We start from the raw sequence: 18,226 nt of genomic DNA, 5'->3' as shown, positions 1-18,226 counted from the left end.
AGAATGACAAAATTATTCTTTTAAATAATTAAAGTACCAACACCAAAAAGCAGCCCCCCTTACTCCGATAGCCTGTGGTTTCCTTGTGTCCACACCCTCTTGACTGGTGGTCGGCTCTGCTGTGTTGTGAGCACCTGGAGAGTGGGAACCGTGGCTGCAGCGTCTCTGTTTCCGTCAAGGCAGGATTCAGCAGACTGCAGAGTGGGGACTGAACACAGCTGGTTACCCCCACCAGGCTGAGTAAATAACGTGCTTTTCATCTTTGCCTTCACATGAGCTAAGATCGCACTCTGTTAGGTTGACTCCAGACGCCAGAAGTGTCCTGCTGTCAGTGCTACTGAATCTAGGTTAGGGAAGCATTACTTCAGATCACTGGACCTCCATTTTCCCATCTCTGAAACAAGGGGCAGACCCCGTGACGTCAGAGGGGGCTCTTACTCCGCTGCTCTGCAAGGTCTCATCCTGGGCGGAGTGTGAGCCGAGGCTGTCTGTTCTCTTCATCCTCAGCATGCAGTCCCCTGCCTCCCACAGGCCCATCGTTCTTTTGGGGTGAGGAGTGAAGTGCTGTACTGAGCCCCACTTTGAAGCACATCATTATCCCTCCTCTGATGTAATTTGATGAGATGAAACATCATTATCAAGAGTTCTTTTGCCACAGTGCCTTTTTTTTCTTTCATTTTTCTTGTGCTGCTCTGTCTTTTAATTGGGTACGTATATAGATTTTTTTCCCCCCTAAGTATGCCATGATTGAAGGAACTTTGCAAATCCTCTGTTTGTATTAATCACTAAATGTGCTGAAATGTGAATTAAAATTGTTACAAAGGAAGGAACAGTCTGATGACAAAATGGAGATGTGTTGTTTATTTTCCCACCTTTGGAAATCACTTAGTCTCATTTCAGACTTCCGTAAGATTTAATGTCACTGTGACAGTAAAAGTATCCATGACTCTTCTTTTACTCCAGTACCTTTGGCTGCTCTGGTGCATGGTGTGTTAAACGCAATGGCCTAATTATCTCCGACAGGACTTAAAGGGGCTTACTTTTTCCATCATCCCTGTTTCCCATCCCTCCCACCAAGTTCCCATATGTAGAGTTTTTTTTTTTTTTCCTTTATGACTTTCCATGACCGCCTGCTGCTGCTCATGGTACTTGTTTACTTATGGCCCTGGTGGTTGTGCCGATGGCAAATATGACCAGAAAGATAGAAGTCACTGTCTTGGACAGGTCACGAGTCTCCCAGTCTTGAAAGTTAGGCATCCTCCTTCCCGGCTTGTATCCATGGCAATACATGAACCATCCTCAGGAGTGGGGGATCTGTAGAACAGGAAATTGGCAACTTGGCATAAAACAAGCTCTTGGCATTTAGATTTAAAATTCCCCATCACAGCTATTTGTGGCAGCTCCCGAGGGTCCATGTGGAAGCACAGAGAGAAGTAGTGTTGCAGACGCCTTGGCTGGGTGCATGGGCGTCCGCCGCCTGGACGACCCCCCTTCTACTTCTTAGTGTGATTGTTCACTCTCACGGTTGAGGCACTTCTGATGACGTCAAGAGCTTGATTTTTAGAATCAATGACCCCTATTCCGGCACACTTTGTGTTCCAGGCCCTTGCTGCGGGCCCTGGCACACCTTTAGGTGCTAGATCCACCCCCCGGGCCAGCAGGAGTCAAGGACCGCGGTGGACCAGTCTCGCTCCTCTGACAACCATCAGCCACAGGGCCCAGGGCATCCCCCCGAGTCCCAGTCCACAGTGGGGACTGGCTTGCAGGACTCTGGCCGGGCTTGGGGCCCTGCCCAGCTACTCCTCTTCGTTCAAGGCTTCTCGCTGTTGTTCTGTGTCCTGATGGCCAGACAGCTTGAGCTGTGAAAGTGCCTTGCAAAGGGTTCCGTGGTTCTCTTTGCTCCTTTCACCTTTCCTGTAGCGCTCTAAATCCCTTTGTAAACATCCTAATAAACTGTCCTCTTGTAACACAGGGGAAAATGCCTGATGAGTATAGTATAGTACTTAATTACAAAGTATTTAGCCAGTAACTGTTCACTAAGATTAAAAAAACACTCAGTAGCTCTCATAAAATGAATTCTTCCATTCCTGGGTGTCCTTATCTGACTGGGGGGTACTAGCCATTATGCCTGCACAACAGGATTTAAAGGTGATTGCCATAAAGTTTCCATTGAAGCTTAGATCAGCTTAGTGATATGCTTATTCCGAATATTGCAAGTTCCTGAAAAATAACCTGTTTACCAATTTCTGATAACTTATAAGCAAATATGAGTGTTAAGAGAGGGATGTTATACAGATAATTTGAGGCTTCCCTGGTGGCTCAGATGGTAAAGAATCTGCCTGCAATGCAGGAGACCCAGGTTTGGTCCCTGGGTTGGGAAGATGCCCTGAAGAAGCGACTGGCTACCCACTCCACTAGTCTTGCCTGGAGAATCCATAGACAGAGGAGCCCGGTGGGCTACAGTCAGTGAGGTTGCAAAGAATTGAACACGACTGAGCAACTAACATTTCTTTCAAATAGCAAGCAAGTTTGGAATACAGAGAAGGAAAAACTTTCTTGCCCTCAAATGAGGCAGATAGATGAATGACCACAGTAATACAAGGTGGCAGATAATGTAGGAAATATCTGACGAAGTAGAGCCAGCATGTAGGAATGGCAAACCTGGGCCATCAGAGGTGCTGCCATGGGAAATAGGGTTTTCCTGTGCCTGTGTAAACTGAGACCCAAGGATGAGTTGAGAGTTGATCACACAGAGAGACAGCAGAGGTTGTATCCATCGTGTGCGAACACCCAGAGGTCTGTGAGAGCCCACTGCTCCCTGCTGGTAGCCACAGGCCACATGTGGGTACTAAAATTAAGTTTAAATTAAGCAAAATGAAATGAAATTAAAGGTGTAGTTTCTCAGTGGCACTAGCCATATCTCGGATGCTCACAAGCCCCGACATGGTCCTCAGCTGCCCTGTGGGACAGCGTGAATGCAGAGCGTCCCAGGATGGGAGGAAGCCTTCCTGGGCGCTGCCTTTCATGAACTGTGCAGGATCGGGGAAGGGAGCCGTGGTTCCAGGGAGGCGGGCAGAGGAAACAGGTCAGTGCTGTTTGGGCTGGACTGCCACACACCCGAGTTTATGTTTCATCTTCCCGAATGGTTTTTGCAGGTTTTGGCATCCCAGGTTAAACGTCCACGTTTCTCTCTGGCCCAGATGCTGGGTGAGACCCCTGCGTGTGTTGCGTGTGCCATAAGGCACACAGAGCTCTTTTCTGAATTGGAGTCCTTGTTTGAAGCCCGCGTTTGGCAGAACTGTTTCCCTGCCAGTATTGATCTTGTGTGGCACAGTCTTCTAGTCTGGTTTCCAGCAGTGGCCTGCGGGGTGCACACTGAAGAAAGATCGTGAATGGAATTCCAAAGAGACCTTTACCCCAGACTTTAAATAGGAGCTTCGTTATGTCAGCCTTATTTTATCCACTCTTTATAATAACCTAAAATACTTAGGACAATACCATGAATGTAAGTTTTTCTTCTCTGATATGCTACTGTTGGCGCGTAGCACAAGAGTAGCAGGATCATCAGTCCTGCACAGGGCAGTGATTCTGTGTTCTTTCAAAAACAACCCTTGCTTTATGTAACGAGGTCGCACTCATTGTCTGGTCTTGATCCAAGTGTTCCGTTCTTCACAGCTAAAATCAGGACACCAAGGGAACGTGTAACTGGGCAGGGAGGAATAGCTTGAAAATTTATTTTCTATACTTTTATACTTTTGTTGTGAAGCATTATTACATTTATCTAATAGAAAAGGCTGCTCTCTGATGACAGATTCAGCCAGCATGAAAAAGAGCAGTAAACTAAAATTAAATTTCAGCTGTAAAGCTGAAATTAAAGTACATCTGTGGCGATCTGAATACATTTTCATTTTTCTGGACCACAGATAGTTTTCATGAAGAAGGAACATCTTGAGTATGTCAAGCATTCAGTTCACCTTGACATTAACTCTCAGTTCAGTTGCTCAGTTGTTTCTGACTCTTTGCAGGCCCATGGACTGTAGCCCGCCAGGCTCCTCTGTCCATGGGATTTCCCAGCAAGAATACTGGAGTGGTTGCCACTTTCTACTCCAGGGGGTTTTCCTGACCCAGGGGTTTAACCCGAGTCTCTTGTGTCTCCTGCATTGGCAGGCAGATGTTTTACGACTCATGTCACCTGAGAAGTCTTGACGTTGACCATGAACAGGTTTTAAAATGTTTAAATTGCCGATTTCCTTTGTTATACTAAATTATAACTAGATCTTTGGGATAATATTAACAATCAATGATAGTTTTTGTTGTTAAGCATCTAGTATATGCTGAGCATTGAGCATCATTATTCACTAACACTTATTCTCACACACACGCAAAACACAAAATAGTAGATACAGTTACCTCCATTTTACTTGGGAGGAAACTAGGTCTCTGAGAGTTCAGAAAAATAAATTCCAGCCCTCTAACCATCCAGTGGGATCCTATGCAGCCATTAAAATAGCAGTATTATAGATGAATATGTGATACCAGAAAGATTTTATCAATTAAGATTGTGAATCGAGTGAAGCAGGTACCAAACCCTACATCAGGATGGTCCTCTGTGTGTCTTTTGCATAGTCACACACACACACACACACACACACACACACCCACACACCCACACACCCACACACACACACCCCGCCTCCAGAATCGTGCCGGGGCTGTGATGCATTCCCTTTCCTTCTCACTCACAAAGTCGCCCTTGTGGTTCCAGGGGGTGAAGGAGCTGTGCTCGCTCCTGCTTGGTCAGGCCCTGCTGCTCCCGTCCCTGAAGCTTCTCCTGGAGAGCCCGGACGAACGTCTGCACACCATGGCCTTGGACCACATCACCGCCATCGCTAAGGTACTCCCCACCGAATTCACTCATTCTTGCTTTGCAGAGACATGCATTGGTATTGCGGTTCTCATCAGTAACAATGGTGATTTACTCAGGACGGTTTTACTTACACTCTGACCACAATAGCTGTTTGTTTGTCTACAGTAGGTATTTGTGGTTTGCAGTAGATATTTGTTGACAAAACATTTTCTAAGCTCCTCCTGTGCACCACAGAGTGTATCTAGTGCCAAGAATGCAAATTCGGATCAGGATGCATTTTCTCTAGAGAAGCAGAGTATCGAGTCTCTTTAAGAAAATTCCAGAGCCTCCTGGCACTAGAGGACTAGTCTTGCCACTTGAAATCTGGGACGAGGAGCTCCTGACATCAGGCGGATTTTCTGTGCCTGCATGTGTTTGGTTATGTACTAATTAAAGGGGAGAAAGAGTCCTGTTAATGGCACCAGCGGAAATCTCAAGCTTGAGTTTCCTCCGGCAGCTGACACCGACACTGAAGCCCATCCTGGCTTGTAGAAATGGGAGCCAGTGCTGAGGCAAGAGAGTTCTCCCTGCAGGCTGGCTGCCTTATTATCATGAAGATAATGTTTTTAAGGAAGAAACTTGCACTTCCCTTTTTAAATTTTACACATTAGGTGCTCAGAGTTGTGTTTCATTTCATACAATGAATTTGCATTGTATGATCCTTCTATGGGACGCTCACTCTTTCATCTGAAGTGTATATGTGTGTGCTTTAACAACAGTGTAAGAGGATATCTTCTAGGGACCAGAGAAGGTAGGTGAATCCTAGGGCAAAGGTGCAGTGACGAGATAGATGAAAAGATGTCTTGGATTTATAGCTTTGTTAATGACAGGGGTTGCAGAAAGCAGGACGTAATTGCCTTTGGAAATAGTCATAATGAACAAGATAAGAAAACTGTCGTGCCTTTATTCATATTTTCAAAATAAAGTTTCTGTACAGATTTTATGCCTTTCATTATCATTGATAATTGAGCATAATAGGGGCCTTTCTGGAAACTAGGCTGAAGTATGAAATTGAGGGGACTTGTCTAGCAGTGCCTCTCTGTGCTAAAATAAAAGTTGCATAATACTGGGATTTGCAAGAAACTGAGAGCTGCAGTAAGATTTTTTTTCTTAGCTGATTTTTTATTGGAGATCCAAGACATCAGGAAGAAGGGAGAGCTAGAGAAAATCAACTGCGTGCTGTCAGTGTTTTTCTTCCATCACCACCTTGTACACAGTATTCATATCTCTACTCAAGTATTTCCAATGGAACTTGCCATGGGCACCTTTGAGAATAAAACAGTAATATATTAAACATTGCTGTTCCCTGTTCATGCTGTGTAGAGCGTTCCTGATGCCCTCATGAATTCCCTAGGAGTACAGATCGGTTTTCATTGTAAAGATTCTTGATCACAAATGCATCAGTCAGAACTGCAACTAGAAGGGGAGCTCCCTAACTGAACCAGCCCTGCTGACTGCCTCACCGCCCCCCGACACACACATACTATCAAAATAAGAAACTGACGGGGATGTTGCCAACACCCAAGTCATTTATAAATGGTACTAGTTTGCCTTTGTAACACTTTATCTGCACATTTGATATGCAGTCTTGTGCTAAAACTCTGGATCTTGAATCATTTTGACTGTGGCTGGTTCAGCCAAGGTTGTGATGAAAACATCCGAAACCCCTGTGGCCTTCAGGTACAGAAATCAAAGCCAGAGGTGTAAATTGCTGAGGCGAGTCTGTTTCCTACCACTGAGACCCTTCTGGGAATTCAGTAATGACACTGACTTGTAACTTCTCTGCACTAAGATGAGCACTCATGTTAGGCTGGCCCATCTGTGACCTTCACATGTGTTCACGGAATATTTCGCATCCCCGAGGAACTAAAGTGATTTTTCCAATTTTTAAACGTTTTTTAACTTTTGTTTTGAGATAATTTTAAGCTCACATTCAGTCAGTCAGTTCAGTTGCTCAGTCGTGTCCAACTCTTTGTGACCCCATGAATTGCAGCATGCCAGGCTGTCCATCACCAACTCCCGGAGTTCACTGAGACGCACGTCCATCAAGTCGGTGATGCCATCCAGCCGTCTCATCCTCTGTCGTCCCCTTCTCCTCCTGCCCCCAATCCCTCCCAGCATCAGAGTCTTTTCCAATGAGTCAACTCTTCGCATGAGGTGGCCAAAGTACTGGAGCTTCAGCTTTAGCATCATTCCTTCCAAAGAAATCCCAGGGCTGATCTTACATGACTTTAGTATCCTTATAACCAGGACATTAGCAGAGGTACGATCTCTGGACCTTATGCAGATTCCACAGTTTTAAGTGCCCTTGTGTGTGTCTGTGTGTGTCCATGTGTAAAGTTCTGTGCAGTATTGTCACATGGACATTCATGTGACCACAGTGAAGGCTGCTCATCTTTTCTCCATCTCTGTAATTTTGCTGTTTCAAGAATATGATATACATGAAGAGAAATTACTGTGATTTATCATTGCTCTCCCAGCACCATTGAAAAGTCATGTTACCCTTTTCTAAGGGAAGAGTTTCATTGGGCCTTTTTGCAGGGCTCCTGTCAAGCTATTTTACATCATACTTGGTTTTGTAGTGAAAAATACAACGTGAAAGATACTGGTTTTCTTCTTTTGTGTTTATTTTGCTATTCACTCTGCCCATTAGTGGGCGACTCTGAGTTCATCAGTAACTTGTTTCTCCCTTAATGGTTGTTGGCAATAGTTTCTGTTGTTACTAAAAGGAAAAAAAAAAATTGTTTTCAGAGAAACTCCTCTGATGGGTGTCAGTCATTCTTGCACAGTGCATGGATCCAGGAGAAAAAATGCACCCCTCCCCCCACTTGCTGATAGTGTGTATTGGTCATAATATACTGACAGCTTCATAGGGGTTTATGTTTCAAAGGATGATGCTTAAATGCTGATGCCAGAGACGGGGGGGTTTCTCCTCCAATAGCGGTGTTCACTTCCCTAAGCTTTTCTGAAATTGCAAACCTCTGGTGTTTGGCATGTCCTTCTTACCAATGACCAACAGCCTCTTACCCTGGGCCAGAAATAGAAAGACCTTCTTAGGATTATATCATTGGTGAATAATTAAAACCCTGGTGTGGTCCATACTGTCAAATCACCCACTCCATCAGCCTCAGTGAGATTTAGAGCTTACCTTCCAAACCTTTTTTCTCCAAGAAGGATATGCCGTGATGATGTGTTTAAATCTCCTCTCGGGGATATTTTCTACTGGGTGGAAGTCTCTTGACTCATTTCATCAAAGTAAGCAGGTCTGTGTTTATAATAGCTCCGTGGACTACAACATCTTCCAATTCATAATTCCACACTTAACAGTGGCCTTACTGCTTCCTCCTCTTCAGGGCTGCTCGTACCTCTGTCCCCACCTCACATCGCAGGGACTGGCCTGGACCACGTACCTATTAAAAGAATCATTCATGGAAGTGTGTAGGACCTTTGGCACCTAATTAAGTGTTTCTCCCTGATGCTAGTAATAGCTGTCTTCCAGTACCAACTGTGCTGGATGTTATTAAAGGCCCTTCCTCACTTCCCCTTTTTAATAATCCTCTGGGAAGATACCATTCTGGTTTCACAGATGAAAACACTGAAACTCAGGGGTCATACAGCCAGCAAGCAGCCAGAGCTGAAACTGAAGCCTTAAATCCAGCATTCAGCACCTGTGTTTAATCATACTGCTGCTTTTGACCTAACTGGTAGACTCTTGTATTGGAAAAAGGTTATCTCTGTAGAGAAGTGGACTCTCTGAAGCATCTTGAACCATATAATATCAGCACTGAAAACAGTAGTACAGAGCTGGTCTGACAGCTTGCCTGGTACAGCGCTTCCTCTTTCAAATTCCCCAAGTCACTAGGCCCTGATGGAGCCCGACTAGGGTGGGAGCTGACCAGTCCTGGGTGCCTTGTGTCATGTTTAAAACCCTCACAAAAGAGCACCTCCAGAATGAAGGATCCTTTGAGTGCATGGCCCTCAGTCCTGCCCAGTGGAGTTGTTTTCATATCGCAGTCCTTCATGTTTTTAATAAATGTGATTCTTATCCCTGTGATTTTGCTGCGAAGGCACCAGACATCACCCACAGTGACCAGTGTCTCGGTTGGAGGGAGAGCTTTAAAGGTTCTCAGGAAAGCAGGCGTGGGTTAACATATTTACAGTCAGCCCTTGGACAGCACAAGGGTTAATCTAGGTATTAGTTAGACTTGGCCCTCCATCTCAAGATTCCTCTGCATCCGTGGTTTCCACCATCCAGGGACTGATGTAACATCCAGGCAGTGATGTAATGTTTCCTACTGAAAAAAAAAAAAAAAATCCCACGTAAGTGGCCCAGGGCCGTTCAAACTCACGTTGTTTAAGGGCCAACTGTGTATAAAACCATGAAGCCTTGCTTCCTTCGTTCCCCCTTTAATTCAATCCAGATTTCCACCAAGGCCCTCCCTGGTGAGCATCCGTGCTACCATCATGCTCCCACGATGTTTCCTTCTCTGCTGAAGTCAGGGGCACACACGGCCCTCCCGACCTCGGCATGCAGTGAGAACAAGGACCTTGGGCTGGGCTCTGGACTACTCTGTTTGGACTTTGGTCCACAAAATCCTTCTTGGGCTTTGGCCCTAACGTCAATGGTCTTCTTCTAAGCATATCCAAACCAAGTTAGGCTGAAGCGATCCAGTCATGTGGAGAAGAATCAAGCAACTGATTTCCTGTATATCTTACAGATGCCAGTTGATGTTAAACCAGTCTCTTTTTACAATCACTGTTCTTTCGCCTCTTTTAGTCTCAGAATTTCGGGCATATATCTACTTATTTCTTACCCGAACATAATCCAAACATGTTACTTTCACCTGTCATCCTTCATTCTCAGCTGGTGGTTAGTCTTCTTGATGAAGGAAGCTCTGCTACTGCGTATCTCCCAGTATTCTCAGCTGGTTGCCTCTAGCGACAGGCAGCTCACTCCCTATGGGTTAACCTGTGAGGTTTCTAGACAGCTCTGAGGGGTGGCTGACCGACTTGGTGCAACCAGACGTATAAAGTACCCATTGTGCACTGCCTGATACAGTGTGCGGGAGTGAGGAATGGGTAGGACATTTGTAAAGATGAAATATCATCCCTCTGTGTAGAGGAATTGTGTCAAGGGGACACTGACATATGAAACAGTAACACAAGGAACTAAGGAGGATGAAAAGGGGGCAAGTGTAAAAGTGTGGAACGGGCCAAACTCAGGGCCGCAGAATGGGTCACTGAAGTGACCAAGCTTGGATCATCCTCAAAGGTTCTCTCCCGCTGTCAGATCCTAAGTCAGAGGACTGTCTGGATTTTGGCTTCAGAAGAGGCACACTGCTCATCCCAGGCCAGGAGTGGGGCTGAGGGTATTCCAAGAAACGAAGTCTGAATGGCCTGCAAGTCAATACAGAAAACAAAAATTTATTTGCGGGCATTTTTCTTATTCTAGGAATATACTCGTGTTGCCCTTTTATTTTTCTGTACTTTCAGTTGATATATTTAATAACTCTTGCTAGTAATAGTGTTCTTTCCTGAAGTAAACAGGGAAATTATATCAAATAATCTTCTTTAAAGTAATTGAAATGAGGTCCTGCATGCATTATGCTACTGGGATTTCAGCTTCCCTCATTACTGTAATTACTCTTAGCTTCGTATAGATCCATAAAATCAAAGATTTAATTCAGAGAAGGTTCATTACCTATTGTTGAAACAGGAATTAAGCAGATAACATTTTAATGGCTTGGAAGACAGTAGTGCTTTATGCTTTAATAGATTTTTTCCCCCCCCAAGATCAGCAAAGTTTCTTTTAGTCTCAAAAATTAATCACCAACCAAAAAAAAAAAAATTCACTGATAGAGAAGACAAGCCTTTTACTTATTTCGTGAAGTATGTAAGCCCTTCTCCTGTGCTTTATTCCTGACTTGTGTGACTGTAATAACTCCAGCCATTTTCTGAACTTAAACTCTACACCAGGCATTGTGCTAGGCACTTAAACACATAGATTATCTCTACCCCTGTCTGTTGTCTGTATTTCACATGTGGAAACTGGGGCTCTGAGAGATTGTCCTCAACAAGGTCACACATCTACTTAGCTAAAAATCCAGGATTGGAAATTGGTCTCTAACCCAGAAGCCTCTCTGCCTTCTTTTCACAAGACAGCTCCTTCTCACTCCCATTCAAAGCTATTTGATCAGAGGAATTAAATCAGCTAATCCTCCTGGGCTTCTCTCATATTTATTTCAAACATCCAACTGACTCCAGAACTGACAAAATATATTTTCTTCCCCAAGCCCTAAAAGCATCAATCAAGCCAATGTCAGGGATGTGTGATTCTCCCCAGACCATATACCAAAGTGATTCCTGATCAATTAAAAAATTAGATATTTTTTAAATCAGAAAATTTCATATATATATATATATATATATATAAAAACACAGACATACACATACACACATACCATATCCTTCCAGGAAGTATAACTTCCAAGCTTTAAACCAATAGGAAAAGAGTCATAAAGGAACACATCCTTTCCTGATAATATACAAGTGTAAAACTCCTACAAGACTACAAATAACCAAATAGAATTGCAAACAGTAGATTAGAATGTCTGTTAAAACTCAAATCAAGGTTAATGTTTAAGTTACAAAAGAATTCTTCACATGTGTACAGTGATGTTGAAATTCCAATAAATGAGTAAAAGATTTGACCTTTCCCATAGGAAAAAATAAAAATGACAGGAAATGTATGGGGAAAATTCATTCTTGCTAATAAACAAATTCAAATGAAAGCATCTTTGAGATACCGATACATATCTCCTAAATTAGCAAAGTAATTTTCTTTTCAAAGTAATAACATCCAGAGCTGGGAAGTTTACAGTGAAGCTGGCACCTCCTCCCCTGATGGCAGCACTGCGTGCTGGACGGTCCACATCACCATGTCACTGCTTTCCTCTTGTACCTGCAGCCAGGAGATGTTGTGGGTGCTTTGCCCCGTGTCATGGTCTGCTTGGGCTGCCATAACAAAGTGCCACAGGGCAGACAACCTTTAAATATTAGAAATGTGTTTTCTCACAATGCTGGAGGCGCAGCGTCTGAGATCTCAGGAGCTGGCGGGATTGATTTATTCTGAGGCCTCTCTCTGTGGCTTGCAGATGCTGCCTTCTCCCTGCGTCCTCACATGCCTTCCTCTCGGCTTGCGTGTCTGTCCTCTTCTCTTCTTATAAAGATACCAATCAGATTGGACTAGGATTCATCCCCATGATGCAGATGGCTCGTTGACCTTATTTACCTCTGTAAAGGCCTCGTCTCCAAATGCAGTCATGTCCTGATGTCTTGGAGGTTAGGACCACAACACATGAGTTTGAGGGGAGATAGAGATGATTGGATGGCATCACCAACTCAATGGACATGAGTTTGAGCAAACTCCAGGAGACAGTGGAGGACAGGGAAGCCTGGCGTGCTGCAGTTCATGGAGTCACAAAGTCGGACACAACTTAGTGACTGAACAGCAACAACATGTTCATCCCATAAGACCCCAGCCATACTGCTCCTAATAAAGTATCCTAAGGGGCTTCCTTGACTGCTCAGTCGGTAAAGAATCTTCCTGCAGTCCAGGAGACCCGGTTTCAATCCCTGGATTGGAAAGATCCCCTGAAGACGGAAATGGCAACCCACTCCAGTATTCTTGCCTGGAAGATCCTATGGACAGAGGAGCCTGGTAGGCTACAGTCCAAGGGGTGGCAAAGAGTTGAACGTGACTTAGTGACTAAACCACCAAGGAGATAATTCAAATAAAGAGAGTATATGTGCAAAAATCATTCATTTTTAGTGTTTCATAATGTCAGGCAACTAAAGGAAATCAGTCCTGAATACTCATTGGAAGGACTGATGGTGAAGCTGAAGCTCCAATACTTTGGCCACCTGATGCGAAGAACTGACTCCTTGGAAAAGACCCTGATGCTGGGAAAGATTGAAGGTGGGAGGAGAAGGGAACGATAGAGGATGAGATTGTTGGATGGCATCACCGACTCAATGGACATGAGTTTGAGTAAGTTCTGGAAGTTGGTGATGGACAGGGAGGCCTGGCGTGCTGAAGTCCGTGGGGTCTCAAAGAGTCAGACACGACTGGGTGATTGAACTGAACTGATGTATAGTACAAGAAGCTAAATAACTTGTTCAATAGACTATATTGTAGCCATTAAATTTTTTTAGAATGAAAACTATGAAATATTTTTTAATAATTCTCTTGAGAAAAGTAGGATACAAATATCACATGACTTGACTGGACAAATATATCAGCATGTGGATAATGAGTGGAGAGAAAAGGTAGATAAAGTCGTGTTCTTGAGGTGATCCTGATATAGAAGACTTCTTTTTGTGTTTTAAGACAGTTTCCAGCTTTTTCTTTTCATTTCAAAAAGAAAAATAGGTTAGAAGAGCAGTTCTAACTGGTAAGACAGTACCAGGCTTCTGTGGGTAGGTACCACCAGATTTTTAGTGCCATAAGTTGGAATTTGGTCACAAACAAGGAAAATGAAGACAAGTTAAGGCCTGACAAATTAATGTAGCAGCTCTGACATGTGGCAGTGATGCTGGGAACTCTACTGTACTGAGAGGAAGGAGCCAGGCTGGCCTCGGTGCCCCCAAGGCAGGAGGCTTGGTGTGTGGAGAGGAGCCCGTCTTGACTGCCGGTGACCTTGGGTAACGCTTTCCTTCTCTGCCCCTCAGGCTCCTCTTGTTTAAAATGTGGGTGTTGGAATGGGTCCTTCGAAAAGCCGTCTCTTTCTTTATTCTTTTGTTCTCTGTTTTGGCCCACATGTGTAAATAAACATCTGCGCGGTCTTTTCCTTGCACATGACATTTATCAAGGATACTCTGGCCATGCATACATCCTACAAAGAGCCAGAATCGGGGAGAAAGTCAAAGAAAGGAAATAGCATCAGCCACTTTGTTTCTCCAGCATTTGTTTATGAGAAGCCAAGTCAGAATCTCCCCCTTACCTTCCCCTGGCCACCACCCCGGCTCACAGGAGGTCAGTAGTCTCTGCCTCTCTTTAGGGAACCTCTGAGCACGCAAGGGCCAAAGGCGGAACATCCGAGTTCACGGCCATGACTTCAGCCATACGTTTTCTCATCCAGGATTGTAGATAGAGAGCTTTTGGGGTTGGGGAGTGGACACCCACTGTGCCCCAGCTCCCACCCTGCCCTGGGACAGGGCAGCTATCCCCAGGGCACATCAAGTGGGACAGTCCAGTTTTCAGGATGTCCTCATGCTGGAGAGAAGCAGACAGAAGAGAGGGGGTCAGAGGGGCAGCAGCCGCCGGCGTTGACAAAACCCCTGTCTCTCCTTCGAGCTGGAAAAATCCATCATTCCCTTTATAGGAGCCTGAATTTCAGGCCCACAAAGGGAGGGTTCGTGAGTCAACAGAAAGAATAATAAAGGTTTCCTAGCCTTGAAGACTTACTCAGGGCAGCACAGAAAGTATCAGCCTGCACTGTTTGGACTTGAGCCTTTTATCCATGTGTTTTTATCAAAAACATTTGCCTGTAGCATCCTGGCACACGCTGTGCTTCCTCCTGGGCGGTTAGGTGGGAGGCTTCTTTATTTTTAAGGGTGAATCAAAATAACAGCACTCACAGTGAGTCAGCTGCCCGCTCACATGTGTGTGTGCGAGTGTGTGCTTGCACGAGTGTGTTTGGAGGCAGCGGAGTGCAATGAAAGCATGTGAGCTTTGGGGTTACTCACCCATTCACACATTCGTTCCACAAATCCTGCTGAGTTCCTGCCACAAGGCCCACGCTGTTCTAGGCGGGGTAGGCGGGGGCTGCGGGGTCCACAGAGGAGACAGCATCCCTGCTCTGGGGGAGCTCGTGGCCTGGGAGGGGGAGGGGGACACACGGTAACCCGTGAACCCATCAGAGAGGAGGGCTTCTGGTCCAGCTCACCACGGACCCACCACATGACACGTGATGCCTGACTGTGACCTCGCTGAGCCCTAGTGTGTGCATCTGTCGGGTGAGATCGGAGCCGTCTTAAAGAGATGTTGTGAGGCTTAGAGAGAAGGTGCCTCACTCAGCAGCATGTGGAGGGGTCTCAGGATGCAGCTGGCATGGTGATGGGATTCGGGTCCCGATTTCCCACTTATGAAGCAAGAAAGAGAGGGAAAGGAAACACACAGAGCTCATAAACAGCCCTCAGGTGGTGGGTGGAAGCCTCTTGTGCTCCCTTCAGCAGATACACTAGTCTTGTCCCAGCTGCTTTTGCTACCACCTCTGAAAAGACAAACAAACAAAAGATGCAAAATTGAGTTCCCCTTCTGTCTTTCGGAGTCCGAGGTGAGCGAGTGGAGTGTAAGTGTTGATGGAAGGGAGAGGCTGAAGAAGGGAAGCCCAGGCTTTGCCAGACTCTCAGTGCTGAGGCCAGAGTCTCCTCCTGCCGTGTACACGTGCACTTCACAAAAATGTGACAGGCTTCAGTGGCAGGGGCTCGGCCAGCCGTTCAGCACAGGTTGATTACACTGGATGCTGAACTGAAAGACGGGTAAAAGCCTCTGTGCCCTGTAGAAGCTCCCAGTGCAGCAGGGAAGACGGACGGACCGGTCACTATAGCCCAGCCCCAAGAGGGAAGAGGGGTGTGTGCGGCGTCTGGAGTATGGAGGGAGCGGGGAGCGGCTTGGATCGGATGTAGGGGAGACGTAACCCAGAAGGCGACACTGGAACTGACATTTATGTGGGGCTTGGAGAACTCCATGGACTGTATAGTTCATGGGGTCACAAAGAGTCGGACACGACTGAGTGACTTTCACCTTCACTAGAAGGATCACAGGGGCTAAGATGGGTGCCATCTGCTAGTGGGCAAACTCTTATTCTCAGGATTTCTGTTACTCTCATCCTTCCAGCCAGTAGACACCTCTGACCTCATCTTCAGCAGCCTTGCCTCATTGTCAGGGAGCACGCAGCACAAGTCCATGGTGTTGAGCTACATAAGAGAGTTGGTCTAAACAGGAGAAAACTGGCTTTGAAATGCCACATTATCTCCACAGTTCCTACAACCAAAACTATTAAGAGTACACAGTGACATGAATTTGAAGCTGTCTTTGAAGCTGTTTTTTAAAAATGTTTATTTTGTACTGGAGTATAGCCAGTTAACACTGTTGGTAATAGTTTCAGGTGGGCAGCAGAGGAACTCAGCCACACACGCACATGTATCCAGCCGCCCCCAACTCCTCTCCCATCCAAGCTGCCACTTAACACTGAACAGAGTTCCCTGTGTGAAGCTGTTTTTTTTTAGTGTAAATGAGAAGCCCTGAATTTTGATCTTTGATTAGTGTTGACTTGATTCCTTACGAAAACATGGCGGTAATATAAAAGAAAAATATAAGCTAAGTATGAAAGTCATGGAGAGCCATACATAGACCAAGAAGACCAGGGAAAAAAATACAGAGACTATGCTACGAAAAGAGCGCAGAAAATTTGTTTAAAGAAAAAAGAAAGAAAAAGGTGAGTTTGGTTTTAAGCGTCCGAGAGGCTTAAGCAAGAGTAGCTTTTAAATACCTCCTGTCGGTTATCCTATTTAAACCATTGGGGCTGACGGATATACCTTCTCAATGGAGCAGAAAAAGAGGTTTTCCTGGGATTGTTTTCACAGGGATCTACATAAAGGAGAGGGTTGAGGTTAAAGAACATGGACTGTGGTGAGGCACAAATGAAATGGTAAATGTGCTTATTAAAAACTTCAGGCTTTGAAGTCCAGACTGACCTAAATTCAGATTCTCGCTCCGCAGTTTACTGACCACGACATTAAGCAAAATTCTTGTCCATCAATATCCTAATCTGTAAAAAGTGCGTCCTTTACAGGGTTGAGCTTCGGGGGGACTCAATGAAGGACGATGTGTCTGGTGTGTGGTACAGTTTCTGACACGCGGCGTGGTAGCCGTCAGTGATTCCAGGGGGAGCCGCTCTTGGTTCATGGCCGTGTCTTATGTGAAAAGGAAACCAGGCCTGTCATCTCATGGGTGCAATCTCAGAGATGCTTGTGGCCTGGGTTTCTTTTCAAAGTAGGCCCTTCTCACCAGGGTAGAGCAGACTCTGCTGGCAGAAGCAGAAAGGCAACACATCGCAAACCAGCGGGGAGGGCTTTGTCTGCTGGTGAGGGGGTCAGCCACGCCACTCTGACGTCCACCCGTCTTTTTTCTCGAAGGTGAATGATTCAAACTGTGACCAGGAACTTCTTTCCCTGCTCCTGGACACCAAGCTCTTGGTGAAGTGCCTCTCCACTCCCTTCTACCCACGTCTCATCAAGCACCTGCTGGCCAGCCCCCAGCATGGGCGCTGGGACCCTGAGGAGCTGGCCCGGCAACTGTGGGAGGCCGGCCATGAGGCTGAAGCCGGCTCACTCCTCTTGGCTGCACGGGGCACCCATCGGGCCCTGAGGACCTTCAGCACGGCCCTGGGTGCAGCTCAGCACTGGGTGTGAGCACGCCTGCCCACGCCCACCTCTGTCACCTCCCTGAGGAGCCTCCGGAGCCCAGTGCTGTCCCCAGAGGCAACACGTGTACTTGTTGATGGTTCTCGGTGGTTCCAAAGAATTGCAAATAAAGCTGTATATAAATGATGAGCAAGTTGCCATTTCTTGAACTGTCTTTTTTCTTTCTTCTGTTAGTTACCCTGCTTTCTTACTAGGAGAGACTTGACTCGACCCTTCTTGTTTTGTTTTTTTTTAACCATCTCTTCTGGTGGTGGTGGTTTAGTCGCTAAGTCATGTCTGACTCTTGCAACCCCATGGACTGTAGCCTGCCAGGCTCCTCTGTCCATGGGATTCTCCAGGCGAGACTACTGGAGTGGGGTGCCATTTCCTTCTCCATCTCTTCTGGCAGAGGACAGTGAATGCAATGTCTAAAACTGCAGTCCAGGCAGTTGGCTGTGGTGGTGGTGGAAGCGGAGAGCGTGGGGAGTAGCCAGTGGTTGGAACACGTCCTGGACGGAGGAAGCTTGGACCTAACCTCTCAAGTTAGTTACTCGACTTTGGGCAAAGTCCTCCCTCTTGGAGCTTTAGTCAGTCCTGTGGACAGTGGGGGTTTTGCTGTGTATCTCTCGGGGTTGTTGAGTGTCACGTGGGGCTCTGTCGGATACTTGTCAGGAGCCCAGGAAGCCTTACATCCCCTCTCACCACTTAGTTGTGTAGATGAGCTGTGACTTGAAGAGCCCAGGCAGATGATCAATACCAGCACCCGAGACCTCCAAACCTATCAATATCACCATAGAAGCTGACAGATCTGCAGGTCTATACAACTTCTGTGACTGGTGGGTGGGCTGATGA

General features: G+C 45.9%; 1 protein-coding gene across 4 annotated transcripts in view; it reads left to right on the top strand.

Annotated features, from left to right (window-relative positions):
• Positions 1–17,524, top strand: part of NBAS (NBAS subunit of NRZ tethering complex) — a 329,576-nt gene extending 312,052 nt beyond the window's left edge. For 2 of the 4 annotated variants that reach the window (XM_086323557.1, XM_086323555.1), the window contains 2 exons: positions 4,766–4,894; positions 17,108–17,524. In XM_086323557.1, coding sequence (XP_086179683.1) covers positions 4,766–4,894; positions 17,108–17,383 — 405 coding nt within the window. In that variant the 3' untranslated portion in view covers positions 17,384–17,524. Of the gene's footprint in view, positions 1–4,765; positions 4,895–6,899; positions 7,512–17,107 lie in introns of those variants that run through there. The other 2 variants (XM_086323556.1, XM_086323554.1) reach the window with 1 other exon arrangement.
• The last annotated feature ends 702 nt before the right edge of the window (positions 17,525–18,226 follow it).

This window comes from Bos grunniens, chromosome 11 (assembly GCF_055505025.1).
Source record: "Bos grunniens cultivar Pamir isolate PY7600 chromosome 11, Bosgru_T2T1.0, whole genome shotgun sequence".
Taxonomy (NCBI): domain Eukaryota; kingdom Metazoa; phylum Chordata; class Mammalia; order Artiodactyla; family Bovidae; genus Bos; species Bos grunniens.
Note: the sequence above shows the minus strand (reverse complement) of the source record. Positions and strands in the feature narration are given on the sequence as shown.